Source organism: Salvia hispanica, chromosome 4 (genome assembly GCF_029641045.1).
Source record: "Salvia hispanica isolate PSC_SH4W2 chromosome 4, Shi_PSC_v1, whole genome shotgun sequence".
NCBI lineage: Eukaryota > Viridiplantae > Streptophyta > Magnoliopsida > Lamiales > Lamiaceae > Salvia > Salvia hispanica.
Genome location: NC_142695.1, coordinates 14,493,483 through 14,517,278, shown reverse-complemented (window position 1 = coordinate 14,517,278; position 23,796 = coordinate 14,493,483). Strand labels below are relative to the sequence as shown.

General features: G+C 37.3%; 3 protein-coding genes and 2 pseudogenes across 7 annotated transcripts; 2 read left to right on the top strand and 3 right to left on the bottom strand.

Moving 5' to 3' along the window:
- Positions 1-591: 591 nt before the first annotated feature.
- On the top strand, positions 592-2,097 carry LOC125193516 (putative late blight resistance protein homolog R1A-10). Its single transcript, XM_089056555.1, has one exon. The coding sequence runs from the start codon at positions 592-594 to the stop codon at positions 2,095-2,097; it is 1,506 nt and encodes a 501-aa protein (XP_088912681.1).
- A 2,201-nt stretch (positions 2,098-4,298) lies between these two features.
- On the bottom strand, positions 4,299-8,424 carry LOC148927311 (putative late blight resistance protein homolog R1B-8). Of its 3 annotated transcripts, none has more exons than XM_089057503.1 (2): positions 5,249-8,424; positions 4,299-4,584 (listed from the first exon to the last, which is right to left on the bottom strand). In XM_089057503.1, exon 1 carries the CDS (start codon positions 7,549-7,551, stop codon positions 6,496-6,498), a length of 1,056 nt encoding a protein of 351 aa, XP_088913629.1. In that variant the 5' UTR covers positions 7,552-8,424; the 3' UTR covers positions 4,299-4,584; positions 5,249-6,495. The 3 variants fall into 3 exon arrangements, with proteins under 3 accessions (XP_088913629.1, XP_088913630.1, XP_088913631.1); XM_089057504.1 differs by having other exon boundaries at positions 4,299-4,576; XM_089057505.1 differs by having other exon boundaries at positions 4,299-4,536.
- A 987-nt stretch (positions 8,425-9,411) lies between these two features.
- LOC125194705 (ABC transporter G family member 11-like) lies at positions 9,412-12,784 on the top strand (annotated as a pseudogene). Its single transcript, XR_016128933.1, has 9 exons — positions 9,412-9,669; positions 9,746-10,035; positions 10,111-10,471; positions 10,546-10,674; positions 10,775-10,969; positions 11,092-11,178; positions 11,292-11,564; positions 12,013-12,120; positions 12,425-12,784. The product of XR_016128933.1 is annotated as an ABC transporter G family member 11-like (transcript).
- A 528-nt stretch (positions 12,785-13,312) lies between these two features.
- Positions 13,313-18,578, bottom strand: LOC148927310 (putative late blight resistance protein homolog R1A-10). 2 transcript variants are annotated; one of them, XM_089057188.1, is made up of 3 exons: positions 17,988-18,577; positions 13,663-15,934; positions 13,313-13,585 (listed from the first exon to the last, which is right to left on the bottom strand). In XM_089057188.1, exons 1-2 carry the CDS (start codon positions 18,426-18,428, stop codon positions 13,667-13,669), a joined length of 2,709 nt encoding a protein of 902 aa, XP_088913314.1. In that variant the 5' UTR covers positions 18,429-18,577; the 3' UTR covers positions 13,313-13,585; positions 13,663-13,666. The 2 variants fall into 2 exon arrangements, with proteins under 2 accessions (XP_088913314.1, XP_088913313.1); XM_089057187.1 differs by having other exon boundaries at positions 13,313-15,934; positions 17,988-18,578.
- A 1,067-nt stretch (positions 18,579-19,645) lies between these two features.
- Positions 19,646-20,394, bottom strand: LOC148927309 (calcium-binding protein CML38 pseudogene; annotated as a pseudogene).
- Positions 20,395-23,796: the final 3,402 nt, after the last annotated feature.

The window sequence follows — 23,796 nt, the reverse complement described above, 5'->3', positions numbered from 1 at the left end:
ACTTATTCTCCATAGATTTGCAGGATCTGAAGCAAGAGAGTCACACTTTGATCCAATTGTTGAAGGAGACGGTGGAGCGATTTAGTAGTGCTGTTGTTTCCTCCAGATCTGATTATCGAGAAAGCAGGTCGAAGATGGTTGGATTGTGTGATGAGTATGATCAACTCAAGGAAGATATTATTGGGGACTCGAATAGATTCCGGAATTCATTTTCAATTGTTGGTATGATTGGTATTGGCAAGACTACTCTTGCTAGACAGATCTTTGAAGATCTCGATATTCTGGAACACTTTGATTGTCGGGCGTGGGTGACAGTAGGCAGGTGTTGTCAATCATGCCACATTCCACGAGCTGTCTTATCTCAGGTGGATCCTGGCACGAATGGCAAAGACGAAGATGAAGGCGAAGATGAGGAAATACACAAGTTTTTGAAAGCAAAATTGGATGGTAAGAGATATCTGATTGTGTTGGATGATGTGTATGATGCAGAAATATATAATGGTGTGAAAAGTCCTATTTACTACGACGGTCAGAAAAGTGGCACAACAAGTAGCTGAACTTGTTGGCTCGGTTTCTGCATGTTCCTTTGATATGCGGTTGCTGGATAAAGAAGAAGGTTGGGATCTTCTTCGTGAGAAGTTGTTTGGCGAGGAGTATTGCCCTCCTCACCTTGCCAAAGCCGGAAAGAAAATTGCAGAGCATTGTGATGGTCTTCCTCTTATGATCGTCACTATTGCCAACCTCCTTTCAGGTGTCGAGCAAACACCTGAGAAGTGGGGCAAGATTGGTGCGGCCAGAAATCACCCGCTCTTCATTGATGCCTACAATGAATTATCCAAGGTACTGTATCCTAGCTACCACTACTTACCTCAACATTTGAAAGAGTGTTTTCTATATATGGGAGTATTTCCTCATAATTATGAAATCCCTAAATCCAAGCTTATCAATATGTGGATTGTTGAGGAAATAATTGAACAAAGCATGGAAGATTACGCTCTAGAGTGCTTGGAGGAACTTGCTTCATATTCACTTGTTATGGTGTACAAGAAAAGCAAGTCTAAAACATTTTTAAAGAGATTGAGTTTGAAAACTTGTGGCCTTCACTCAACTTGGTTGCATTTTTGTTGCAAAGAAGCCAAGAAAAACAAGTTTTTCCATGTTATGAATAGTTATGAAGATGGATTAGGAGAAGGAATAAAAGGGCAAACTAGGTTGTCTATACATAATAACGTTTTGCTTGGCATCAAAGACGTGCATCGCTCCATTGAGGAAAATTGTTCATCCTCTGTAAAATCCCTCCTATGTTTGCGCCCATATCATCAATATCAAGTCCCATTATGTTTTGAGTTGCGATTGCTGCAGCATCTCGATGCTCTTAATATCCATTTCTATGACTTCCCACTGGAGGTGTTGGAACTAGTCCGGTTGAGATACCTCGCCCTCACTTGCAATTGCGACCTCCCTGCTTCAATATCCAACCTCTCGAGCCTTCACTTCTTGATTGTCAGTCGACATTTCAACTTCAAAACTTCATCGTATTTGCCATTTAGTATATGGGATATGAAAGAACTGAAACATTTGCAGATCACGGGAAGTGATCTACCAAACTTACATGGGGCAATCTTGCCAAACCTCTCAACACTCTTAGGTGTGAGCGCTCTCAGTTGCACCAAGACCATCTTCCAAAGTCTACCTAATTTGAACAAGTTAGGGATTCAAATTGAACTGGCACCCGATGTCATTGAGCCGTTGAGCTGCTTTGACCATATTTGTCAGCTCAAAGAACTCGAATCCCTTAAATGTGTGGTCGTGAATCCTGACTACAGCTACGGGGTGGTTGCTCCATTATCTGCTCTTCCATCGAGTTTAAAAAGGTTGAGTTTGAGTGGGTTGGGCTATCCATGGGAAGAAATGACCAAGATTGCTTCTTTGCCTAATCTTGAAGTTCTGAAACTGAGAGGCAATGCCTTTCAAGGATCAAAGTGGGAAGTCGAAGGACACTCATTTATGAAAATTAAGTATCTTATGATTGAAGACTGTGACGTGGAGAGACTATTGGTGGGGAAACGTAGAGTTTTAGGAGGTTGCAGTGCTTGAGCATACATCACTGCTACAACTTGGAAGAGTTGTATTGGAAATTCTATGAAGATTTGTCCAAGATTGAAGTAATTGATTGCCACCCTTTATTTGAAAAGCAAATGAAAGAGGCTTTATTGTGGAAAAAAAATGTAACCCAAGATTATTCGTGGAAAACGAATTTCTTGTAAGTTATGCAACAGACATAATCGAAAGTTGGATTATTTGACAGAGTATTTTTTCGTTAACTAATTTATAGTCTATAGATGGACCTTAGTGTTCGACCTTGATAGTTAGACATCGTGACAAGCTTTTTAGCTTATGCATTGTTGAACTTTAACACTACTAAATTAGACCAAAATAAAAGGCAACACTTCAGAAAGAAAAAAAAAATCAGCGTCAGAAATTAACATTGCAGTTCAAGACATCTTGAGGCCAACGTGAGAAATAATAGTATGTAACATATCCATAACAACGTACAGAGTAAACCAAATTAAAATCACAAAAGCAGCTCCAAGTACAGTCTTAAGACGCAGAGGAAAGAGCCATCGTAATATGCAGATTATGCGATTTTTGAGTCGCTCTGTTCAGTGTGAGCTAAGCAGATAGCATACAAAAGTTGAGCAAGCAGAAGATCTCGACTGACTATGATTTGTGAATTTTCTTTTCTTCGATACCCGATTGTGAAAACCTTTTAAGACTTGAAGGAAGTCCTTGATTTGAACTCCTTTCAAAGCCAGCAAGACCATTTTCCTCTAGAGTGGAGCATAACTCATCTGTCTCCTCCCTTCAGAGAATGTAACATGTGAACTAGTAGTAATGTTTAGAAATTCACTGCTTATGGATCTTTTAAACATTTTTTTCCAATCTAGTACTCAAATTACCTATAGATAATAAGAATATATTTTCTTCAAATGTAGCTCTCGTGATCATTGAAGTTTGATCATCAACCAATGATAAACACTAAGGGTCCGTTTGATAAGTGATGTGGGATATACCTAGGTTAGTTAGTGACCAAGATTTAGAACCATGTTAGGGAAAGATATGATTTTAATAACACACGTTTGATACCCTAGTTAATTTTTTTCTAATAAGTCCACTTTGTTTGGTAGGGAAGTTATGAAATTAGAAATAAATATGCAATGACAAATTTGACCTAATTAAATTCATTTATTTCCTATATTGTCCTTTTGCATTGACCTAATCAAATTTACTAAATTCGTATATACTCTACGTGGAAAACAAAAAGATTTGGCTCTCTTTTTTCCCTCCTTATTTCTGACGATTGATTGCTCCAAACCTAAATTATCAAACTTGTTTATTTTTGTATATACTCTATGTGGGAAAAAAAAGAAGAGAACATATAAATATATGAATAATGACCAAATATTCATCATGTCTCTCTCTTTAATGGCATGGAAAAAAAAACATTGCTGCATTCTCTCTACCTCCACATACAAGTCCTTAAGCAACACATACTTTGATATATTCACTACCATTTAAATAACTCCGATGTAAATTAAGTTTTGAATCTTTTGATTCCAAGTTTTTTGCCTTGAAATTTCTGAAAGTAGTAGACTGTTGTGAAATCCACACACGTGAAAGCAACTCATCAGTTGCTGCATTTGAGGGAGGAGCATTCTTGGCTTTGGGCAAAGTTTTGGAAGAGTCAGAAATGGATTCTGATCGACGCTCTGCAGAACTTTATCAATTGAACCAGAGGACACATTGTCTGAGTTGTTATCATTAACTTAGCTGGATGTTGTTTCTGCGTTTTTTGCAGCCCAAAGTATGAGAGCGGTGCTGGTGCTGGTGCTGCTGATAAAACTCAGGGTATATTTGTTGCATTTTGGTGTGATTGGTGAACCTAATTAGATTTTATTAAGGTGATTGAACATAAGTATTACTCCTATTAAGCTTGCTATCCATGAACCATGAAGAATGAACGAATATGCTGCTAATTGACATTTTCATTTGATTGAGCAAGATTGAAGGACGAGCACCACCATGATATCTGTTGGGGATTTCTCTGCAGAATATTGGAGAAAGAAATGGAGCATTTGGTGAAGTGGATGAGAGTGATTCTTTCAAAGCAAATGCCTCCATAAAGAGTTATAAATGTAGACTCCAAAAAATCTTTGATTCAGTCAGCAAATGTGTAGGCAGTTTAGCAGATAACTAACAAAACACACACAACATGTTCACCATCATAAAACCAAAACTTGAGAAATAATAATACTAGTTTCCCTCTGTAGAAAGTGAAATCTTGAAATCCACACACAAACTACTACATATTAGTTCCATTTTGTTTTTACACAAGTCTATCAATTACAAATCTAATAAAATGAACATAATAGCCATGAAGATTAGAACTAACTGGACTTCAGATTCTTTTCAGAGCCATTGCACCATGGTTGCGCATCCTTGCCCACACACTAAACAGACATTTCCCTTCCGCAGCTGCAATCCGGCATCAACATCGTGTCATCACGCCCTAGCACTATGTCTCTAAAGATGAAATGCAGAATATTTTAAAAGAAAAACCCATCAAAGAATAAAACAGAAGCATAATTTTCAAAAACTCATGTTCTATGCACCCAAAACATTTTCAAAATGGTTTGAAGCCCCAAAATTGTCAACATATTCATGAGCTACACAGTAAAATTTTGAAAAGTTTTTTACTCCAAAAAATGTCAGCATATCCACGAGTTACACACAATAAAATTACCATGATAAACAAAATAAATACTACTCCATAAGGAATAGATAAAGCTCTATGTTGGCACAAAGAAATAGAACTACGAACAATTATACTACACAAAGAATTAATGAAACCAAAATATAGAGATTTGCTTAATGAATTCTGAATCTCTGATTCGTGAAATACCTGCCCAAAATGTGTTAATCCTCAACAAAAAAAAAATTCTTAAGCTGAAAATTCATGAAACTATGATTCGAGATGTAGAAAGCAAGTTTGAAAAACATATGAACAAGTTTTTATTTCCAATCAACTTTATTCAACAAAATCTATCGTTAATATTGAATTGGGAGTTTGAAATAACAATAATTCAACAATAGGGCGGCAACGAGTTGATAACTCAGAAATAATTTCATCATGAAAAAGAAGATAAGAGAGAAATAGAAAAAGATTCTACAATTGATAAACACTCACCGGATTATTTTTTGCAGATGTCAGCGATTTGCTTGAAGAGTGTTGGAAGAAGTATATTCTGAGATTGAAAGAGATAAAGGATTGAAAGAGCGTTGGAAGAAAAGGGCATGAAGGAAATAAAATTTTTATTCTGGATACATGAATAGAGGCAGATTGCAGATTGCTGTCCGACCAATTTGGAGAGATACATATCGGCTCATTTTAAAGCTGAATCTGCTGGGCCGAGATGGGCTATAGAGAAAAACACGGGCTGGTACGGTAGTGTAATTATGATACCAAAAAATGTATAGATACATATCCATATCTAGGTATTACTAGCTTATCAAACGGGCCCTAAATTTCTACCAGACATTCAACGGTCGCGGTCGACACCCGCCAATGTAAGGCCCATTAAATATATCCATTCAATACTCACAAAATTCAATAAAACAAGTCTCTTGGAAAATTAATTTGAACGCTACCTTTATATTAAGTTACCTTCTAGAGAAATTCCAATAAAAGGGATATACCAGACTAGCAGTGAACAAAAAAGAACAACAAAATATTAAGCAATTTAGTTTGTAAGATGAAGATTATTGGTGGTGAAGCCCTCTTCTTTCACCATTTTCCTGAACATCTCACTCTCCTCTTGTTCCCCAAACTCGACTTCAACTCGAATGTCTTCATTCCCACCATCCTTTAGCTCCTCTACTATCCTCATTGCTGAAATGGCGGCTGACAAGTTGCAGTGTTTCAGATATATATATCTAAGTGTTGGTGTTTCTCCGATGCCTGAAGGGATCTCAGACAATTTGGATAAGCCTACCAAAACAAGACTTTCCAAAACTGGAAAATGATAGCCCTCTGCATTCCACTCTATCAATTCATAGTATTTGATCTTCAGGTATTTCAGTTGGAGAAAATTCCCTTCAATTGGAGTCCACTCCGGTTCTCCGACCATATAACCACCAGTCAGTGTGAGGACTTGAAGATTCGGCAACGCAGGCAGGAGCTGCTCAAGGACAACTTCCTGAGCGAGCTTGGGAAGCTGAGGCTTAACGCAAAATCACGCCAATCTTGCCTTGCCATGAATTCACACTTCAGTGAATCCAATTTACTGAAGCAGCCAATATTGTGCTGAAAACACTCGGAGTCTCAGCTAATCACCTCACCATTGTAACTTATTTCCAACTTATTGATATTTGGCATCCTCTTACAAACCTCTTCACTTGTCTTGAAATTCTCCACTTTTGAAAGTGTTTGCAGGTTTAACAATACAACTGCATTAATTTCGTGGGAGGATCAGGAAGAGAAACCAGCTCCAACTCAATATTCCTAAGTTGCGGCATCTTCCAAATTTCAGAGGGTGCAATAATCTTCACGTGGCGCTCTTTTATAATCAGTGTTTGCAAACTCCAGAGCTTCAATATTGAGGAAGGCAGACGCAGAAGCAGCGGCTCACGATGCATGTAGTCATCTCTATCCCCAATCCCATTTATTTCACGCGAAAGGTACCGCAAGTTAATTTGTTTAAACTTGGATTTCAGATAATGAACATCCAAGAAGTATTTTTTTCCTCCAGGACCCACTTTTAGTGTTTTCAACAATTTGAATTGAAAATGGAGCTCTCCGGCTTTCCACATCACAGTACGGACGAGATGGGCTGATTTCAGAGCACCAAACACATCATGGCCAAAAGAATTATCTCCGAATCCTCCACGCTCCCTCTCTAGAGGCCGCGGTGTACGCTCCAAGACACGAAGGAACTTCTCCTTTTCAGCCATCTCTAAGCAGAGATCTCTTAAAACACTATGAATGTAGCAGGTTTTGACTTTCCCATTTCTGCTCCATCTTTGAACCGAAATGAGATTCCTGTCAACCAAATCCATCAAGTGAGACTCTGCAATTTCTTCCAAGCTTTGTTCCTTGTTTGGTTTAAGGAATCCCTCTGCAACCCAAAGTCTGACAAGCGTGGAAGCATCTATAACCTCATCTTCTTGGAACATCCCCATATGCAGAAAACATGGCTTCAGATGAGCAGGCAAGTGTGCATAACTCAAATGTAATATATTCAAGCATCGACCTCCCTCTGCACTACTCATCAAGAGCGAGTTTATATTATCTGCAACGAACTCCCAGTATTCCACCGTTCTTGATGATTTCCTAAGATGGCCTCCAATCACCACAATTGATAGAGGTAGTCCTCTACATTGTTGAGCAATCTTCTTCCCAATTTTCTCCAACTCAACTGGACAATCAACATCTTCTCTAAATGCCTTTTGACATAATAGCTTCCAACTTCTATTCTCATCTAACAAATCCATCCTAAACGAGGAATCACATGAACAACCTACTCGTTAAAAGAACACGACTCTTATTGCCATTATCCGGAAAGTAACGTTGTATCTTGTACCAAATTTCTGTACTCCACATATCATCGAGAACAATCAAATATCTAAGGCCAAACAACTTCTGGTATAACATTTCACCTAATTCCCATAAATATAAACGACTGATATCCTCTTTGCAAGAGAGAAGTTGTGAAAGAATATCTCCCACATTATAATCGGTTGATATGGTAGCCCAAGCACGAAACTCAAAATGCTCCGTAATAAAAGGATGTTCATAAACATTTCTGGCTAAAGTATTCTTACCAATACCAGCCAAACCTGCAATTGAGATGATTTGGCGACTGCATTGCTCTTCCGTAAGCATATCCAAAATTTTAATCAAGTCGTCATCAGATCTCACCATATTAGTGTTTCCAGTGATAAGAGGTCTTGATGGAGCAGCAGGAATGGAGAATTTGGGCTGCTGGTCTTTAGATGTGCTTCCATCTTCAGCTTTGACAACCTTTTTCTTGATGGAATCCATGTTTTGAATAATTTTCTGCAGATCAAGCAAGGGGCTTGGACTTTCAGTAATCCTCTTGGATCCAGCAAGAATCTGATCGACTAGTTGAGATTCGATTAAATCTTCAGCTGCATGAGCTGCACCTATAATTTGGCCCTCCAAATCCAAATCTTCTGGGTGTTTGGCACCTTGAGGAGAACTCTCGATGAAATCCAAGAGGAAACTGACATTTTGGAGAAGAGATTGGATCAGTTTTTCATCAAAAGAAAAGGAATGGACAGGATTATATTCCTGGATCTGATCCGTGAGATTCATTAGAGAGACTAGAGCTGCATAAGCTGCCATTCTCAAACTCTACTCTTTCTTTCAGGATTTCAGCAGACAAATTTGATCGCATGTAAAGGGTCAACTTTCCAAGAACATTCTGTATCTATTATGAAAGGTGGTGTTGACTGCTGATTATTGTAAATTAAATATTTTGGGGCTTTTTTTACACAGGCAAAAAGCGATGTTTGAAAGAATGAAAATTAGGTAAATAACTAATAAATTATTTAGAAACTTTAAAAATTAACCAAAAACCCGTAGAATTTAAATTTGTCACATTGCTTCTACTATTTCTTTTGATTAGGTTATTGCTGATTTTGAGTGAAAGAATTTCCTTTTTAAAGTGAAAAGTTACTACAATAGTGAATTTGATTAGTTTGTTGGCTACCACCATATGTAATACCAATTGAGGATGTGAATTATAATATTCTTAACACAATACACATTACCATGGACAATGGTCATGCTTCATTGGATACCCAATTCTTTTATGTTCGTGAATCGTGATATATTTTAATTAATCATATAATAACCCTAGGTGCTCTATATGGTTACATTCCTTGGGCCCATGATCCCGTTGACAAATGCATGTGCCACTATGGTGTCGTTTCGGATCTTTTTCATATATTTACTCAAAATATTTAATTATGGATTATATGAGTTGATATCATTAGTTGTGTCCACGATCTCCAATCTAAACTAATTTATCTCTTCTTGAAACTGTTCTTACTTTCCTTTTAATTTTACTGAAGAAGGTCAATCGCAGCGTTTTAGTAATAAAATGTTTATATTGAAGAATTAGTCCTAAAATTGATTTGGGATTAACGAATATTATGATCAGTAATTTTTAAAAGATCCTCAATCATTTGATTAATGAAATACAGTACCATATTAGAAATAGGGGAGGGTTATCCACACTTATATAGAATAGCTAGGATCATCACCTAAGTCTCGATGTGAGACAAGATTTTTAAGAGTTTTAACATGGTCAAACTCAAAGGGCCAAGATGATGGAGATGGAATGTGCAGCTGCATGCAGTCTTGCGTGGAAGGATTTAACTGTGAAGATCGGGAAAACACACACTATTCTCAACCAACTATCCGGCTATGCTCAGCCAGGAACTTTCACCGCTCTCATCGGACCTTCCGGCTCCGGCAAGTCCACGCTGCTCGATGCCTTATCCGGCCGCCTCTCCCCCGATGCCTTCCTCTCTGGATCTATTCTCCTCAACGGCCGCAAGGCCAACTTATCTTTTCGAACCGTTGTGAGTAATTCGATACAATGCTTATTCCATCCTATCTTTAACAAATGTTGATAACTATTATTATTTGGTGTTTTAGGCATATGTAACACAAGATGAGAGCTTGCTTGGGACTCTAACCGTTAGAGAAACAATTGCGTATTCAGCTCGGATCCGCCTCCCGGATGGGATGCCCTGGTCCGAGAAGTCCGAGATCATAGAAAACACCATCCTAGAAATGGGACTTCAGGACTGTGCCGATACAGTGATCGGAAACTGGCACTTGCGAGGGATCAGTGGAGGCGAAAGGCGAAGAGTCAGCATCGCACTTGAGATCCTCATGAAGCCAAAATTGCTCTTTCTTGATGAACCAACCAGTGGACTAGACAGGTCAAATATCTCATTCCTATCAATATCCATTCCTGTGTATTGCCTTGTTTGATTAATATGTTGTGAGGTGCATAGTGCGGCGGCGTACTTTGTGACTCAGACGCTGCGCGGATTGGCGAAAGATCAACAGACAGTGATAGCGTCGATCCACCAGCCTAGCAGCCAAGTGTTTGAGCTGTTTGACAAACTATGCTTGCTCTCACGTGGCAGAACAGTCTATTTTGGCCAAGCATCAAAAGCTGACCAGGCATGTTTCTATTAATTATGTTGTAATATGAGAAATATGTTGGAGGATTAATTTAATCGTACACAGTTCTTTGCTGGAGCCGGTTTTCCATGCCCTGAATTCGGGAACCCGGCCGATCACTTCATCCATTGCATCAACTCTGATTTCGACAAAGTGAAGGCAACTCTGAGAGGATCAATGAAGCTGCAGGTATGGATTTTTCGTTCCATTTTGGTACCTTTCGATATATACAAATTATGGTTCTAATCCTAATTTTGATCCAGTTTGAGACAGATGGTGATCCTCTAGACAAAATAACAATAGCTGAAGCTACCGAAATTCTCGTAGACTCTTATCATAACTCAGAATATTATTATTCAGCAAATAAAAAGATTGAGGAAATATCTAAACTTGTAAGTTAGTTTTGGCCTATAATATATTCAATCTATTTTGTTGGGTTGTTTTATCTAAAAAAGTAGTAATATAAGTTTTGTTCTGTTTTTGCATATATAGAAAGGAGATGTTGCAGATTTTGTAGGGAGCGAGGCGAGTTTCTTGAGACAAGCGATGGCATTGACACAGCGATCGTCTGTTAATATGTGGAGGGATTTTGGGTATTATCGACTGAGGCTTGTCTTATACATCTTTGCCGCAGTCTGTGTTGGATCTGTTTACTATGATATAGGAACTGGTTATACTTCCATCCAGGTAACATTTCATATAAGTACAACTTTGGACTACTATTTACTTTCACAAATTTGTGTAGTTTCCCTCTTTTCAACTCTTGTCTAATGTTTTGAAGTAGCAACAATAATAATTGAGAAATGCAGGCGAGGGGAGCATGTTCGTCTTTCGTCGTTGCGGTTGTAACCATGATGTGCATCGGAGGCTACCCCTCTTTTGTGGAGGATATGAAGGTAACCTATAATTTTAAATAGTGATTTAATTTCAAATATTTCAGTCTCACCAAATGAGTAGACTAATTCCATGAAGAAGTAATAAATTTGCTAAATTAAGTGGATTTGATTAGGTTTTCCAAAGGGAGAGGCTGAACGGGCACTACGGTGCGGCTGCATTTGTTGTAAGCAACACTTTGTCAGCAATGCCATATTTGATAGTGATGAATGTAATGACAGCAACAATCTGCTATTTCATGGTGGGGTTCCACTCTGGTTTCTGGCACTATGCATACTTCATATTGATCCTATATGCTTGTTTGAGTGTGGTTGAGAGCCTCATGATGGCCATAGCTAGTGTTGTTCCTGATTACCACTTGGGGATCGTCGTCGGCGCCGGAATTCAGGTGCCTAAGCTGTCCAAACATAACTCTTCAATTCTTTCCTTTTCTCTTTTGCTAGTTTTTTATAACATAAAATATCTATCATCTTGTTGGGCTTATCGTACAATATATATTTAGGTTCAACCCGATTCCTATTATGTCTAAGATTATGGTTCACTGTTTTTGCCTATACATATATATATGCCCCCTCATTGTAATGATATCTGAAAATTACATAGTGAAATCTCTAGCTTGAGATTATAGATGTATATATACATACAATTTGGTGCTTAATTATTCATGTATTTATGTTGCTAAGTTAACAACCCACGCTTAGTAGAAAATGGGAATTGGGAGACTACTTTGACATCTAGGATCTTGTCTAATTTTTTTATGCATTTGAAATAGAACATCTGTCTGATTTTCGTTGTAGTAGTATTATATTTGGCTTCAATGCCACTCTGTGTTGTAGGGAATATTTATGCTTGCGGCTGGCTTCTTCCGACTCCCAAATGACATGCCAAAGCCTGTCTGGCGCTATCCTTTGTCATACATAAGTTTTCACTTCTGGGCTATACAGGTAATGTGCAATCAATCAATGCATATGCATGAAACATCAAAATTAATCGAGTATTCCCTTCGTCCTATAAAAATAAGAACTTTTATAGGGGCGTGTATTTTAATCCACAGCACACAAGTAACGTATGAGAGATAGAAATAAAAAGTGATTGAATTATTATTAGTAGTGGAGAATGAGTCTTACCTCATTGTACTGAAAAAAATTCCTAAAATAGAATGTGTATAATTTTAAGGGAAGAATGAAAATGGAAATAGGGATTATTATTAAGAGAAGGAGTGAGTTTATGACATGACGCTTAATGCAGGGGCAATACAAGAATGATTTGAAAGGGTTGATGTTCGACGACATATCACCTAATCTGCCTAAGCTCTCAGGAGAGTTTATTTTGGAAAACACTTTTCAAATCGGCATTCATCAATCGAAATGGGTTGATTTGAGCATTATATTCAGCATGATAATCATATACAGGCTCATCTTCTTCATAATGATAAAAGCCAACGAAGATGCCATACCATGGATTCGACGTTATATTGCCAGCAACCAAAGAACGAAACCAGCAAGTGTGAAATTAATTGGTCAAAAAACTAGTGTTATTACAACCAACTAGCAATTTTCTTGTACGAATATTCATACAGTAGTATTTATTAACTCACTGCGAGGAAAGTTGTTTGGGATCTTCTTCGTGAAAAGTTATGAAGATGGATTAGGAGAAGGAATAAAAGGGCAAACTAGGTTGTCTATACATAATAACGTTTTGCTTGGCATCAAAGACGTGCATCGCTCCATCCATGAAAACTGTTCATCCTCTGCAAAATCTTGGAGTAGGAATTTTATCTCTGAGGCAGGTTAAAATGGGAGAACCATGCAAAATCGGATTTTGGACAGGGAGAATAGAAAATAGTAAGTCGAATCAAGCTGAATTTAATTATCAATCTGAACAACTTCATCCCAAAAATATGTGGAATAAAGAAGGAATTGGAAATAAAAGGAATTGTAAATGGATTATATGATTAACATAAATAGAAAATATTATGTGGCATTTTAAAAAAATTAATAAAATTGAATTAAACTATAAATAATATAAAATGTAAAGTTTTTTATTATTAAAACAAATCAAATTTTAGTAACCAATTTTATACAAACACTACGGTTCAGTAACTATTCATGAAATTAATCCCAAACGATAAGAAGCTAGAAAAACATCAGGCCCAAAAACCCCATTCACAAACGCAAACACAAAGATAATGGAGAAGTTAATATCGAATCCATCATATTCTCCATTACACAAAACACAACCAATTAAAGTGTCTATTACTTTATTACAAGAAGCATAAAACATTAACCTTTTTGCAGTTTTTCATGACTTGATGTTGTGAGAAGATGATAAACAGGCCTTACAAGAGATGGCTCTTGATATATGTCTGTCCTGATTTGATTATGCAGTCTCCATTGATAGATTGTCCCACTGTGCTTTAGCAGTGAGTTTCAAAAACAGTTTCAAACTGATACGTAGCTAAATGACTTATTAGACATGTAAGGTACCTGATTAGAACCATATGGTGCCAATGGTGAGAGTAAATGGAACCCTCGAAATGGATGGTTGGTTCTGTACGGCCAGACTTTTGTTTGACTCTATTGCCTTTGCTGACTCAACTACACTTTGTTTGATGTTCTCAATCTCCAACTTCTCCAGGTTTGTCGCCAGACCCACTGGTATTTCTTGCAGTTGCCCACACGATTTAATTACAAGCCACCTAAGCTTCGGGAAATGAGTAGCCGAGGCCGTCCACGTAACCACATTTGTGGTTTCAATCAGCAAGAACTGGAGTTCTGCAAAGTTAATATCCACGTCCCAATGGATTCCCTCGAATGCATTATCTTTCAACTTGAGGACCTTAAGGCTGCTGATATTTGCCAATGCGGACTTATGATCATTCCATTTCAGGTTGGTGCTCGATAAGGTAAGGCTCTCGAGTGTTAGGGGGAAGCAATCTGGTCTAGTGAGGGCCAGTGGAGAAGGTGCTAACTCGTTCACTAGCTTCAACTTTTTAAGGAATTGGAAATCCTGCAGGGAAAATGTATCCAACAGATTTGCTACTTTCCCTTGAATCCCCAGTGTCTTCAGCTTAGGAGCTCTTTTAGAGAGAGCTGGCTTGCAAGATTTGGGCGACACTCTGCTAAGCGTGTGGAGGTTTTCACAAGCTTTACCAGTCCAATTCTTCTCATCCAAGATAATTGCTGCTTTAGTTTTGAAACGTGTCAACTGCTTCATCTTCCATATATTGGCTTTCACTGTTATGGAAAGTGAATTTGTTATCACTATGAGAGTCCGCAGGTTCACCAACTGGGACACTTGTTCTGGAAGAACATCAAGCTTATCAATAGACAAAGTGATGTGCTTCAACAAAATTAGTCCAGTGACCTTGGGAAATTCTCCGAATCTGATGGACTTGCAGTTCAAAACCCTAAGCACATCGAAAGGAATGGTTGAAATCTGCATTGGATCCAAGTTACAAGGTTTCTCCAAGAAACAGATGAAGGAACGGACGAGTGGTCCATTTGGTTTTCCAGAGAGGAATTTTGAGAGATCAGAATGTAGACAAAGACGCCGGAATGTTTGTAACTCAGAAAGTGGAGGGTCATGTACCCCTTCATTCGATTCTTTAATTACTCTGAATAGATTCTCATCCCTAGCTTTGGCTTTGCAGAATTCACGTATTATATCATGGACACGACATGTTTTAACTTGATCGAGATTCTTCTTTGTCACTATCAACAAGCTCTTGTTGATAAGATCTTCCAAGATTTTCTCTGCAACTTCTTCAAAGCTCCCTTGCCTTGGTCGTATGAATCCTTCTGCAATCCACAGCTGGATCAGTGTTGAGGCGGGGATCTCATATTTCTCAGGAAACAACCCTGTGTAAAGAAAACACAATCTCATGTCCCCGGACAAGGTAATGTAACTCATTTCTAAAACATTTGAGATGAGTTTGTCCTCGTCGTCCTCTAATATCTTATTCATACTCTCATAGGTGGTCGACCAGTTCTTTTGAACACCAATGGGTGCGCGTGTTTTGGTGTACTGATATTGAAGAATTCCTGCAATCAACACAATTGTTAACGGCAATCCACCACATTTTTTGGCTATATCCAGCCCTATGTCTTCCAACTCCGTAGGGCAGCTCTTAAGATCACCGAAAACCCTCAATTTCAGAAGCTCCAAACTCGTCCCTTCTCCTAGAGTACTCATTTCATGAGGTTCCCTTTTGATATTAACTTGTTTAGCAATATTGCTCAGACGACTGATTACTAGGACTCTGCTCTCCATGTTTTCCTCTGGCAAGATTTTCTGTATAACTTCCCAATCTTTCATTGTCCAAACATCATCCATAACTAGCAAGAATTGTTTACTTGCCAAGCACCGACGAAGTGTTGTGACCAACTCTTGGTCTGTCGGGCTAGACGTGCCCCCTGGGGTAAGTGTTTCCATAATTTTGAGAAACGCATCCCTACTGTCAAACTTCTGAGTAACGGCAATCCAAATGCGTAGTGGGAATTTTCGACAGATTGTTTTCTCATGAAAAATCTTCCGCCCTAGTGTTGTCTTGCCGAGGCCTGCCATTCCATGGATGGAGATAACACCAAGTTTATCCGTTGGTTCCATTAGATTGTTCATAATGGTGGCTTCATCTTCAAAATCTACTACTTTATCTAGCATGTTTGACTGATCCTCATTCTGTGCCGTGGTTGCAGAATGTTGCCCCGTTGAATTATCTGCTAAAACAGTTACAGGCGTTTGCATAATTGATTGATCCTGTATAATGAGAGAATTGTTAGAAATATGCATAATGAAAACCAGAAATCAGAAGTTATGCATATCAGAATTTCAATAAATTCTAATCAAGTTGATGTTCTATATCTTCTAATCATTTCTCCTCACATCCCCACTTTTTAAAAAAAAAACGAGATATATTCATTATAAAATAATTACATTAATATTTTGAATATTTATATTCGAATTTATCTTGTTGCAATTTTTTTAGAATATATGTAAGGAATAATTTTAAAAAAAATTAAACTAATAAAACAATTTTAGAATAAATATAATTAATTATGTTAATTAATATTATAAAGGCATAGTACAATAGAGTAGTGATAAAATACAAATTTATATATTGTACAAACTCTAAACTCCTCAACACAGCTTCAACACAGCTTCAACACTGTTTCAATGTAAAATTTCAAGATTTTAATATTAACATATTATCAACACAATATCAACACAACATCAATCAATGACTATTGTTGACATTTTCCTGTTGATGTTTTGTATGTGATCTGTTGACATTTTTCAATGGTCCAGATCATAGTTTTAAGTTTATACAATATTTAGAGTTTTCATTTGATCACATTTCTAAATAGGGTATAAAGTAAGATTTATAATTGTTGGTTTCATTTGGGTATGGGTTGGGCTAATCCTAGGTCTCGGCTCGACTGGGCCTGGGTTTGAAAATGGATCATATCAAGCTCATTTCAACCTATGAGCCTAGTCCATGATCGCTCTGTTTAGCTGATGGGCGAGGCCTGAGCCAGCCCTCACCGAGCCCAACCACACAATTAACAGCTCTAATTCCTACCAGGTACACTTTTGGTTAAAGCAATTAAAGTTGTACTGGAAAAATTGACTACATTTTGTCCCGTCGTCTTTTGCAAAAATCATGCTTCTATGTATAGAAATATAATTTCTAATATCTATCTCAAATTTTGTTCTATGTGTAAACTGTAGACATAAAGTGATAAAACTATTTTAACCAGGGAACCTTTAGGTCTTTAGCAAGAATCCCAGCTACGACATTGAGATAGATATTAAATCTATATCACAATTTTATTTGAAAATAATACACCCTCCGTCCCAGAGAAGTTGACACACTTTCCTTTTTAATTTGTCCCACAAAAGATGTCACATTTCCCTTTTTAGAAAAAGTTCTCTCTCACATGAATATAAAAATTATATTTTCTCTCTCCATTTAACACACAAAACAAAACCTCTTAAAATCTCGTGACATTTTCAAAGTATGCCAACTTCTATGGGACGGAGGGAGTAGCTAAATTAAGGATATAGAGAGTGTCCACAATTTAAGATCTGTCGGTGCAGGTTTAGAGAGGGAAGAAAAGTGCAGTATTGCTAGGGAAACTTATACAGTAATCTGGTTTTTAAAAAAAGTACTACTACTACTTCCATTTTTATAGGCTGAAATTTATTTTTTTTCCGCTCATATAATTAGTCTATATTCATTTATGAATTTTTTTTTCTTATGTTCTCCGTTACTTCCTCGTCCCAAATAATTTGTCCCAATTTTTTATTTTAGTCCATTCCACATAATTTGTCCCAGTTCAAAATTACCAAAAATGACATAAAAAAACCATTCTATTCACACACCCCACCATTCAATGTGGAACCCTTTTTCACTACATATCTTCATTTAATACAAAGCTAAACATGGAGTATTTCTTAAAACTTGTATCGGGTCAATCTGACTCAAATTATCCGGGACGAAGAGAGTATTATTTATGAATCTCATCACATTCTACTTATTTCAACTAATTTTTTTTTTTATTAATTACACATAAAAATTCGTATCAGCCCAATACCCTATTTTTATGGGATAGGGAAAGTACTTTCTCACTCATACTGTAAATACAAAATGGAACCCACTCATTGAAGGAAAAAGTTTCATAAATAAAATTGATTTATTTTTCAAATTTATCCTCAAATAGCAAATGAGTCTACTTTTAAAAAGAGACAAGAGAGCGTAAAACAAAGGCAAAGGAAAGAAAAAGAAAATGGAAAGTTCAGGAATGTTTACCAAATTGATTTCCGTAAAGGGTCTGCCTGTGGACGGGATGGATCTGTCAATATTACTGAAATCCTTGTCGATTAAATCTAAAATGGGTTTGACTTTTACTTCTCTTAGGGTCTTAACTTGCTCTGCGATGCTGGTGCTAAACCATTTACGGAGGCGGGTGAAGACACTCTTGGTGTTTGCTGCAGCGTTCTTGGTGGAACACATCTCGATGGCATCTTCGACTTCATAAGCAACCTCTCTGATCTGCTTCACCGTTTCTCTGAAGAGTTGAGTCTTGTCGGGCACAGCGACTGAATCCTTCAGGAATGCCTCTAACCTACCAAAGTCTTTCCCAAGCAGCTCCAACTCACGTTGCTCTCCATTTTTCAGACCCTTGTAACCTTTCAACTCCTCCTTCAAGATTTGCAGGAAGAATACTAATATAGACTCTCCCGACGCCATTAGATTCAAAAAGGACTGAGATATAGAGAGAGGGAGAAAGACATCTGATGTGTGTCTGTGACGGTGTAAGGAGAGGGAGAGGGAGAGGGGATGGAGAGGGAGAGAGAGAGAGAGAAAGAGAGAGGAAGAGGGTGGACTGACTTTTTAGATGGAATATACTTTAGTAAAATGTTAGTAGAAAGAGAGTGGACTGACTTTTTACCTACACTTCGCTCAATAGAAATAAGCCTTCGGAATTAACGCGAATTTTAATGTGTAATTGATAAATTAAGAATTATTTAATGTGTAATTGATAAATTAAGAATTAAGAGAGAAGAAGAAAAAATAATTGAAATTGTATAGTGGGTGGTGAAACCATAAATAATACTCCTCCGTCTCACTTCAGGAGTCCTGGTTTATTATTTTTTGGTGTCCCACTTTAGGAGTCCCGATTAGAATATTCCATAAAAGGTATTAGGCCCCACATTCTAATAACATTTTTCCACTCACATTTTATTATAAAACTAATACTCCCTCTGTCCCATTAAAAATGCAACGTTTTCCTTTTTAGGTTGTCCCATTAAAAATGAAATGTTTCCTAAAATAGAAATATCACTCTCTCTACTTTTCCATCTCTCGTACTTTACTCTCTCTTCATCAACTCACAAAACAACACTGCATAAAATCCCGTGCCGTAAACCAAATGTTTCATATTTATTGGGACGGAGGGAGTATAAAAAGGTAGGACCCACATTCCACTATCTTTTTTCACCAGCTTTCCTTTACATTTCTTAATACTCGTGCCGAACTCAACCAGGACTCCTAAAATGGGATGAAGGGAGTAAAGTAAAAGAGAAGAAGAAAAAAGATTACCATAAATGAATATGCACTATTTTTATGGGACGGACGAAAAAGGAAATATGACCTATTTCTAAGGGATGAAGGGAGTATAAAATAGAGTAAAGACCAAATGTGATCCTAAACATATGGCCGTTTTATCAATTTGGTACTAAACATTATCTTTTTTATTATTTGTCCCTCACAAATGAACTCGGACTGAAATCGGTCCTAAATTGACAGAACCGTTAAAAGTAACGGTCAAACAGGTGTTTAGCCGATTTTGACCGAATTAAATATTTTTATCAGATTTTTTATTTATTTCAAATATAAATATTATTATTCTAAAATAATTTAAGTAAAAAATTGAAACCTCCATAATCTGAGACGTATCAACAAAACTACATCATAATCTTAAACTCATCGAAATTAATCACTCCATCACCATTAAGATCAAAAGGGGCGATCATATTCTTGCAGCCGTGAACACTTCTTCTCCACCCCAATATACACAGCATTCTCTTCAAGCTCTATGGACTAATGCACGAGCTTCCCTCGGGCGCGTAGAGTTCGAACGCCACCTTCAAAACGCTCTGCTTCTCCTCCTCTCCCGCCCCCTCCACTACCTTCATGAAATCCTCCAAACTCAACAGCCCGTCCCCCTCTGAATCCGTCAGCGCCACCGCCACCTCCGCCTCAGCCGCTACCATGTCACCGCCGATCGAGGCAACGCATTGCCGCAGCTTCTCGGGGCTTATTCTACCGCCGATGTCCGAATCGAAGTGGCTGAAAACTCTCTCGGATTGCTCGAATTTCTCCATTGATGAATTTGTGAGATGCGAAATTTGGGGAAAAAATTAAGATACACTGTAATTGATTGAATTAGGAAAGAAGATATTTTGTGAGCGGATGTTTTTTGGCGATGGAGTTTGTGGTATTTGTAGGTGTTGTAAAGGAAACGTCGGGTACCTGCAAATCAACCACGATTAACAAAAATTGGTTGCGGCGCACCACCCGCCGCCGCCGCCGCAGAGGGCGTGGAGGAACGCGCCGTCACAGGCGAGACCAGGCGAGGTGGAGGTGGAGGTGGTTGTGGAAGGGGGCGAGGTGGGACCAGGCGTAGCCGGGGTGGTGGGCGACGAATGCGTCGGTGGCGTCTTGGCCGGCGATGTTGAGGAGGGGAAGGTCACCGTGGGTGGGATTTGAAGAAGAGGGAGAGTGTTTAATTTTTTAATTTAATAACTTTAATTAGGTGTAACTAATTAAAATTAGTAATTTAATTTGGTCAAAATCGGCTAAACACCTGCTTGACGTTATTTTTACCGTTACTTTTAACAGTTTTGTCAATTTAGGAGTGATTTTGGTCCGAGTTCATTTGTGATGGACCAAATAATCAAAAAGATAATGTTCAGGACCAAATTGATTAAACGGCTATGTGTTTAGGACCATATTTGACCTTAACTCTATAAAATACTCCCTCATCCGTTCCGTAATAGTAATATTTTATTTCTTTTTATTTAATATCACATACATTTTTTTTAATTTCCGTGCCGAAAATAAATGCCCTACTACTATTAAACGGAGGGAGTTCGAAATAATGTACGGTGGTAGAGTAGTCGTTACTTCCGTGTCATTGCTGATGAACTCATGCAGCAATGTTTTTTTTAAATCAGATTGGCCAGTTTACTGATGAGGTTATTCATTCATGATTTAATTGGTCGAATCAATGCATCATTAATTCGATTATATTATTGTAGCAAAAATAATATTTCCTCCATTTTTAAAATATAATTTAGTTCCTTTCTTAAAAATAAAATTTTTTATTTATGGATTTTTTTTCTCTCTTTAATGAATTGAGATTTATTTTTGGGGGACGGAAAGAGTATAAGTACTCCATCCGTCCCACTCTAAATTGAGCAATTCTAATTCGGTACGAGATTGTATGTAATACTCCATCCGTCCCACAAGAATATGCACTATTTCCTTTTTAGTCCGTCCCACAAGAATATGCACTTTCTAATTTTGGAAAGTGCCTTCTTTCTAATAAGGCGGGACCCATTTTCCACTAATAATACTTTACTTACTTTTTCTCTCTACATCTCTCTTGTTTTACCAATTTTACATTAAAACTCGTGCCGTCTCCAAAGTGCATATTCTTTGGGAACGGAGGGAGTATTGTTTCGTGGCTAAAATAAAGATAATAAAGTAGAGAAAGAGGAGAAGTAGAGAGAGTGATGTTTCTATATTTAGAAATGGGTCATTCGCAATGGGACATTCCAAAAATGAAATTGTCTCACTTAGAGTGGGACGGATGGAGTATTAAAACAATGACAAAATTATACAGCAGTTTATAAAGAGTGTACTCCCTCCAGCTCATGCTATTTGCACTTTTCACTTTGACCGTGTAAATAAATTAGAATTTTAAATATAATAAGACAGGGGACACACTAACTAACTCTAATATCTTAATTAAATATCATAATTTTTTATTTAAAATAAAAATAATGTAAATAGTTTGGGAAAGTCTGAAAATGAAATGCGTAAGTATGAGACAACACACAAGGAATGATAAGCTCAAAAATCATAATACTCCAAATATTTGATATGTGAATTAATACCTTTTTACTTTAAATTCACATATAGAAGGAATTGGTATTAAACTCATAAGGCTTTAAAACTGAATGTGAAATCAATCTTGAAAGATTGTATTAATGACTTTGTCTCGATTTAATTGATATTGATTCGATTGAAAATTATGAGTTAAGTTTAGAATTTTTGTTATTAGCAATATACTAATATTAGATTAAATATACTTTCTCCGTCCATTATTTAAAGAGTAATTTTGATTCGGTACGAGTTTAAGAAATTGTTTGACTTTGTGGATAAGAGAGAGAGAAAGTAAGTGGAATGTAGTACCCATTTAATTTTATACTGTGAGTGGAAAAAGTTGATGCAATGTGGTTTCCACCTACTAAAAGTGAAACAAAGTAAATGATTTTATAAATTGTAAACAAACCAAAATAGAAACAGACTCTTTAAATTGTGGACGGACTGAGTAATATTTAAAATTCTTAAATAGTTTTAGATTAAATTGAACAAATGAATTGATTTTAGGCTTGTTTTAACCTTCATTTTAGCTTACACTCAATTAAATAAACTAGTCGAATTTTAGATTCAATTCTGGGAAAAAAATGGGCGGTTCTTGTATTGATATTAGATTTTAGTTTCAGCTGGTGCTAGGGATTAATTCTGTTTTTCGATTGTACCATATTGTTGTATGACTCGGGTAAACAAATATTGGAGTTTCGATGATAAAAAAAAAAAGTAGATTAGCTCCACCATCGGGAAAAAGGATTGGTTCATCTCCATCGGCACAGATGTGCTTTTTCTCAGTCTGCTCTCACTCACGGCAGCACATCCGGTTAGGAATAGGTAGGGTAAAATGGTCATTGTCGTTTATATTTTTATTGCAAATGAATTTCTATTTGGTATATTGAACACCTTAGAGCTATTTAGTACTCCCTCAGTCCCCTATTAGAAGTCACTCTTTGATCGGGCACGAGTTTTAAGAAATGTAAAGAAAAGTTGGTTGAAAAAGTTAGTGGAATGTGTGACCCATTTTTTTATATTAGTTTTATAATAAAATGTGAGTGAATTGAGTTAGTGGAATGTGGGACCTACTTACTATTTATGGTAAAAAATGAAGTGTGATTCTTAATTGGGGACGGACCGAAATGGAAAAGTGTGACTCTTAATGGGGGACGGAGGGAGTATATTGAACACCTTAGAGCATCCACAGTAAGGCAACCCTCCCAACAGCCTTCCCGAAAATACCCCATGTCACTTTATTAAGCCCTCCCGAAAATACCGTCAGCTAGACCTGTCCAAGGTTTACCGAACCGGTGGTTAAAACTAAAATCGTAACCAGCGGTTGCGGTTTCGAATCGAAACCGTGAGAACCGAAACCGTCGATTTTTGAACCGTGGCTCGGTTCAGGTTCAAAAATTTTCAAACCAAAACCGAAACCGGCGCTTTTGGAACCGTAACCGTAACCGCGAAACACCCTCGCAGTTCGGTTCCGATTTGGAAATTTCCAAAACCGGAACCGGCAGTTCCGAACCGTAACCGCCGATTCCGGAACCGTGGGCACCTCTACCTTCAGCCCTCCCAACATTCTTCCCAACAACCCTCCTATTTTAATTCACTCTCCTATTTTAATTTGTTGGTGTTTTCATTAGAAATAGAACAACAAAATTGAAGTTAATTGTAGGAAAAAATATAGAAGTTCATTTGAGTAGACATTGATGAGAGTTTTGGAAAATATTCATTGTGTTACAATTTTGGAAAATGGGGGTAGGGTATTTTATTGAATAAAAATAAATAAATCGTCCGACGAGTGATGCACTATTTTTTAGCACTATAACTACTTGCACGTATATACAAGGCAAAAATAGTATAGCTAGGTCAGTACCGGGATATCGAACTCAGGGAATAGAATTGCAACTGGCTATCATGTAATAAGCGTCAAGTACTATCTAGAGACACAGAGATT